Raw genomic sequence first — 6000 nt, 5'->3', positions numbered from 1 at the left:
TTTAAAAAAAAACACACATTCTGTGACGTGCTCAGTTTTTTTGGCGGCATGAAGCTTTCATTAGACCAATGAAATTGCCGAACGGGTTAAGGTCAAACAACTTTTTTGTTTACTGTTTAGATTAAATCGAGCGCTCTCAAACTTCCCATCATTCTGATTACGGTAGTCATTTTGTCACCCTCATCATGGCAAAGACACGGGGAAATGCATATGATGCAGCTTTCAAGTTGAAGGCGATTGATCTGGCTGTTGGAAAAGGAAATAGAGCTGCTGCACGGGAGCTTGGTCTTAATGAGTCGATGATAAGACGTTGGAAACAGCAGCGTTAGGAATTGACTCAGTGCAAAAAGACAACTAAAGCTTACTGCAAATTTTTTATTTTTTGTTACAAGCCGTGTTCCATTAAAGCCTGTGTAAAGTTCATTTGTTTCAATGTACCGGTAGGCACCTGCGGCTTATAGACATGTGCGGCTTATTTATGTTCAAAATAAAAATTATATTCAGTGGGCGCGGCTTATATTCAGGTGCGCTTAATAGTCCGGAAATTACGGTACTCTCTTTTTATGATTGTAATGCCAATGTTTTAAGAAATGATGTGTGGTTAAACTGAATGTGCCATACCTTTGTAATTGAAATCAAAGGTTTATATATTAATATAATAATGTAATGCAGATGTAGATTATTGTTAAATGAGACCAATGTTATGTTGAAATGTATCTCCAGCTTTAGGTATAGGATCAGCACCCAACATAACTGTCCTAAAACATGAAATACGAAACAACCTCCCCTCTCTTCTGTGCCCTCTCAAGTCTCCAATAAGTGGTGTAATATATTTGTATTTTTATGGATCCCCATTAGCTGCTGCCAAGGCAGAAACTGCTCTTCCTGGGGCCCGGCAAAATTATGGCAGTTATACAATGTTTAAAACATTACAATACATTCCTTTTTATGTGACAGGATAAGCACAATGCACTGTTTTAGAGGAAACGAGAACTTTTCTGACAATAGGCCTATGAATATATTATTTAATATTAGATCTTCAAAGTCAAATGTTAACTTTTCACTCCAGATAATGTTGATATCTAAACAAGTTTAAAATGAGGATTTTCGTGAGAACTGTTGTGCTTCCTATACCTTGTTCTGCATAATGCACCGGATGCATTTAGGTTTTTACACTGTAGCTTTTTAAATTGTCCTATTGATGTTTTATTATGGTTGGTGTAAATATTCTTATGATCATGAGAAATGATTGCGAAACAGCTGTGAGAGCCTGTGGTCCTCCTCCGCTGTTAAAACCCACTTTGTGCAATAGCAAATTCCCATTCACACGTCAGTCTGTCAACTCAGCTCCTCTCTCAGTAACTCGGAGGTTACGCATTATGAACTGTCTCCCTACTGTTTGTTGTTTCCCTAATGTATGTTCTATAGAAAGTAGTTCATGTAATGCTGTGCATACTGCCTATCTGTGATGCTTCTATCATAGGATCAGGAAAATGTTTTTCCCATGAGGCGATATCCCCTTTTTCTAATTATGTGGTTATATATACTGTATGCATGGGCCCAGTCCAAAACCAACCTCTACTCCCTAAAGAACAGGATTGGTTATATCAATGACGGTATTGGTTCTGCCTAGCCATCTACACAAGTGACCATAAAGGCCTAAGGACTATGGATATAAGGGGTGTTTCTGGACATAGGTCATAGATTTACAGACCAGCTGTGATTGATTAAATGTAAAGCCACTATGCTGATATTGTTTTACTGTCTTTGTATCACAATGCACATTGCTTAAGTTCTTCAAAGCACTTATTTCTATTGATAATATTATATTACTCAGTGGAGCTCATAAGCAAAGCAGCCTCCGCCAATAGTCTTCCTCAAGAGTTTTAGGAAGTTTTAGTTTTTTTTTTACGATGCTGTGTGAGATACTATGTGATGCTTGCTGGTACAATGCAAATGAGGAAAAGGTGAAGATTTTTGTATCCTTCCATCGGTCTACACTGATTAAAAATGTTACCCTTTTCTCTCTACAAGTGTCTAATGTGAGCTCTCTGTTTTACTATTTGGCCACCATGTCCATAGTGTTGATTGAGACAACGACCCAAGACTTTGTTAAATTAGGCTACACTAACTGGGATAAAATACTTCATTTTAGATTCATTGAAACAAGCACCAATTTGTACCACTGGTAACCAAATAGTTAGTTACCAATTGTGCTGAATTGCATTTGTGGCACAAAATCACAAATCCCATTCAAGACATGGGACCGATACTAGAATTTTTCACCCATGTTCAAAGCATTAGTGACTTTGTTGAGCTTCACAAGTTTAGACACTTTCAGATGCTTTGGACATGATGTGTGAAAAATTCTAATATCGGTCCCATTAATTGAATGGGATTTGTGCCAGACATGCCAAAACATTAGCATGTGGAAACAGTACCAAGGAAACTAAACCGAAGCATGGATTCCTGTCGTACCTTGTCTATATTCTGCTTACAGGTTAAGGAAACCAATGCGTCATTTTATTTGACTGAACTATCCCTTTAACCAGTGATGTAGTGGTGAAAAAATAGGTGGCAGAACGCTGATCGCTGTTCAGGATTAGAGAAGTAACAGTCCCTATGCTTTCAATGCATTTTTCTACAAAATTTGGGTAAACGCTCGTGCAAAATAAAAAAAAGTGCATTAACGGTGTTTACCCTGCACTACATCACTATTGTTAACCCTTTCACAAAGGCTCATTGTTACTTTGTTCTGAGAGAAACAGCATTTTTAAAGTATTTTGAGAGACCCGTGTCCCTGGACATGTGGACAGACCTCGGTGCTCTATGGCCCTCTATTCCATGTTGCTGAGTCAGGGGTTAGTACAATGGGGTTCACAGGTATAAAAAGAAAGGTTTTAAACCAGTAGGATAACAGTTCCCCAGCAAGAGCAGCAGCAGCACAGAGAGACAAAATGACCTCCACCGGCATGAACATGAACGGCAGAGTAAGTATTATATTTAGTGTATTTATTAATATAAATGTTCCTAGCTTGTTAGACTGAGTGCACTTTAGTACTCTAGTGTCAGAGCACAAGGCAACCTTAATCCCAGAAACCTGATAGTCAGTGGGATTGGGCAAGGCCTAACATGTAGCAATGTGTTTTTATATGTTTGAATGGGGAATATTAATGATTCTTGCTTATTTTCAGATCACCTTCTACGAGGACAGGAACTTCCAGGGTCGTTCCTATGAGTGCAGCAGCGACTGCCCTGACATGTCCTCCTACCTAAGCCGCTGCCAGTCCTGCAGGGTTGAGAGTGGCTGCTTCATAGTGTACGACCGTCCCAACTACATGGGAAACCAGTGGTTCATGAAGAGGGGAGAGTATTCTGACTACCAGCGCATGATGGGAATGACCGACATCAGGTCCTGCCGCATGATCCCCATGGTAAGCCTACTAACACACACAGATGTGTTAGTTACCTCGTAGTCTTCTTTGTTGTTGTTGATACATCCACCTATGCCCATTAGTCAGTATGACTACAATCTTCTATACATGCATGATACATTTTGCATTACAGTTCCTGATTTCTCCCTAAAACATGTTGTTCATAATGTTACAGCACAGAGGATCTTTCAGGATGAGGATCTACGAGAGGGAGAACTTTGGAGGTCAGATGCACGAGATGATGGACGACTGTGACAGCATCATGGATCGTTACCGCATGAACAACTGCATGTCCTGCAACGTTATGGACGGCCACTGGCTCATGTATGAGCAGCCCCAGTACAGAGGCAGGATGATGTACATGAGGCCTGGAGAGTACAGAAACTTTAACCAGATGGGCATGGGCATGAGGTTCATGAGCATGAGGCGTATCAACGAGTCCTGTTACTAGATATTACTTTTTACTGATGTAAATAAGAGAAGCCATTGAATAAAATGTCTGTTTGAAAAAAGCCTAAATGCTTGCACATTTCTTGTTTACCCTTTATCCAAACCTCTTGACAGGCCATTCTGAAAACATACAAATATGTCATATACCTATCAATTCTTAATGACACAAGAAACACATAAAAAAATTTAAAAAGTAAGGAAGAAAATCAAAATGTGGTTTATTTTAGTGTTCCTAAAGTCTGATTGCCAGTGTCTTTTCACAAAAAATAAATATGTGTATGTTACAATAACGATTCCAGTGTCTGACACAATATCAGCTTTAAAGAGATATGGCTCATCTATAAACATGAAATAGGAGGACTGAGGGATGACAGTATTATAACTAGGTCATGTACACTGGTGTTTACAGCTCAACAGGGGAATGGGGATGGGGAGGTCAGTACTAAAACTAGTAATAGTGGTTACCTTGGGTTTAGACACCATGCTCTGTGGAGGCAGACAGAAATAATACTGCAACATACTATTCTAAAGAGTTAAAAATCAGAGTACAGACATGTTACTGGCTGAACACTTGGTGATAGGATCTCCAGAGATGATGTGTAGGAATAATATAAGGATCTACACAAACACAGAAGCACAATGTGAAAAGGGTTACAATGAGACAACATGGTAACAATCAAAAGGCACATACCGTTGTTTTCTACTAACATTCAAGAGTAGCAATTGATTTCTATATTACTCTGCCATTTACTGGAACTTGTAATGCAAGTATTAAGATTTCAGTGCGTTCTCCTCATTCAACCATCAGGACACAATTGGAATGGACAAGACCGGAGATGAACATGTCTCCTCCCTATGTTAGAATTACTATTTTAAGATGGCTTTTGTATTACTAGAATTACTATGTGAGTGTTTGAATACTTCAAAATCATATTATGAGTAGAGTATTTTCAGACTGAGAGTACTTTACATGCTGCGGATGGCAGCATATTTGTTTTCTTAAAATGTGCCAAATTTGTAAACATCTGTAAAAAACCTTGTTGACTGTCATATCTACACATGCTCTCCCAATAATATGACATTACAATACACTACTTACAATGTACGGCTTAGTTATTCCTCTCCTATAAACAAGTCCAAAAAGTAAAAATACAAAATATCTACAAAGTAATTACACGGACCAAATACATTGATTTGTTTTTTGGACGTTTCTGTCTCTGTGGGCAAACAGCTGGGCACTTGGTGAATGTCTTACTGATTCATGAGGTCAATATCACATCATGACACATCTGGTCCTAGAAAAGTCCTCAATCCCAACCTGCTGTCAGTTGCCACCCGCAATGAACAACTACAGACAGCGCCACTTGGTAGCCGTGCCGTGAAGTGCATTGTTTTGTTTTTCCAACTAGCTGCTGCATGCTGGGAGATGTAGTTCTCAGGCTCTCTCCTTTCTTCCCCTTTTCTCTCAGGCAGGCAGCTGTCTGGGCTAACACTGGTCTCCATAGGAGCTTAGGGGTCCCATAGTGACCTTTGAACTGCACGCATGGTATCGGCGCTGTAGCCCCTCTTGCCTTGAGAGCTGGTTGTCTATCTGGAATTCTCTCCAGGTCAGATTGAGGTTTCGTTGCTACCACTGTTGAGAGGCAGAGACAGAGAGAGTTGCTAAAGTCAAAAGTGACTGACGTATTATCCAACATATCTGTTAGAAATGCAACATGGCCACCAATATCTCGTAAACACTCACTCGGAGTCTGAGTCTTGGGCGTCTTGAACCCCGTTGACCCCATTGACTAATGGCGACATCATCGTCCTCATCGTTGTCATGACAACCCCATTGTGCAGGTCCCATGGAGACAACGGAAGGTGCGGAGGCACGGGCGGGCGAGGCGGGGATTTGCCTCCGATTACAGGGCGTAGATGGGAGGAGACGGGAGACGGGGGGACTGGGGTAGTCCTGGTGGAGATGTGGTGGGGGTTGTAGTCACTCAGTTTCTCCCGCAGGCGATTCTTCATGTTCTTGTCAGTCAGGGGAGGAGGGGAGGTGATCTTGTTTTTCAGAATGCCTGGTGGCAAACGCAGAGAGTGAATGCACAAACCCCAGTCAGTCATACAAGAA

At 40.6% G+C, this 6000-nt stretch overlaps 2 protein-coding genes across 5 annotated transcripts in view; one reads left to right on the top strand and one right to left on the bottom strand.

The window, feature by feature from the left end:
* Nucleotides 1-2904: 2904 nt before the first annotated feature.
* On the top strand, nucleotides 2905-3953 carry LOC115192768 (gamma-crystallin M2-like). Its single transcript, XM_029751599.1, has 3 exons — nucleotides 2905-2990; nucleotides 3195-3434; nucleotides 3610-3953. Exons 1-3 carry the CDS (start codon nucleotides 2958-2960, stop codon nucleotides 3883-3885), a joined length of 549 nt encoding a protein of 182 aa, XP_029607459.1. The 5' UTR covers nucleotides 2905-2957; the 3' UTR covers nucleotides 3886-3953.
* A 125-nt stretch (nucleotides 3954-4078) lies between these two features.
* Nucleotides 4079-6000, bottom strand: part of LOC115192766 (cadherin EGF LAG seven-pass G-type receptor 1) — a 90458-nt gene continuing 88536 nt past the window's right edge. For all 4 annotated transcript variants that reach the window (XM_029751598.1, XM_029751595.1, XM_029751596.1 and 1 more), the window contains exons 34-35: nucleotides 5629-5947; nucleotides 4079-5517 (exon numbers count right to left, since the gene is read on the bottom strand). In XM_029751598.1, the coding sequence (XP_029607458.1) occupies nucleotides 5493-5517; nucleotides 5629-5947 (344 nt within the window). In that variant the 3' untranslated portion in view covers nucleotides 4079-5492. The remainder of the gene's footprint in view (nucleotides 5518-5628; nucleotides 5948-6000) is intronic.

The sequence above is a fragment of the Salmo trutta genome, chromosome 4 (genome assembly GCF_901001165.1).
Source record: "Salmo trutta chromosome 4, fSalTru1.1, whole genome shotgun sequence".
NCBI lineage: Eukaryota > Metazoa > Chordata > Actinopteri > Salmoniformes > Salmonidae > Salmo > Salmo trutta.
Note: the sequence above shows the minus strand (reverse complement) of the source record. Positions and strands in the feature narration are given on the sequence as shown.

Coding starts and splice junctions, on each gene's coding strand:
- LOC115192768 (XM_029751599.1), top strand. CDS start 2,958: ATGACCTCCACCGGCATGAACATGAACGGCAGA. Junction 2,991..3,194: donor GCATGAACATGAACGGCAGA/GTAAGTATTATA, acceptor GCTTATTTTCAG/ATCACCTTCTACGAGGACAG. Junction 3,435..3,609: donor CCTGCCGCATGATCCCCATG/GTAAGCCTACTA, acceptor ATAATGTTACAG/CACAGAGGATCTTTCAGGAT.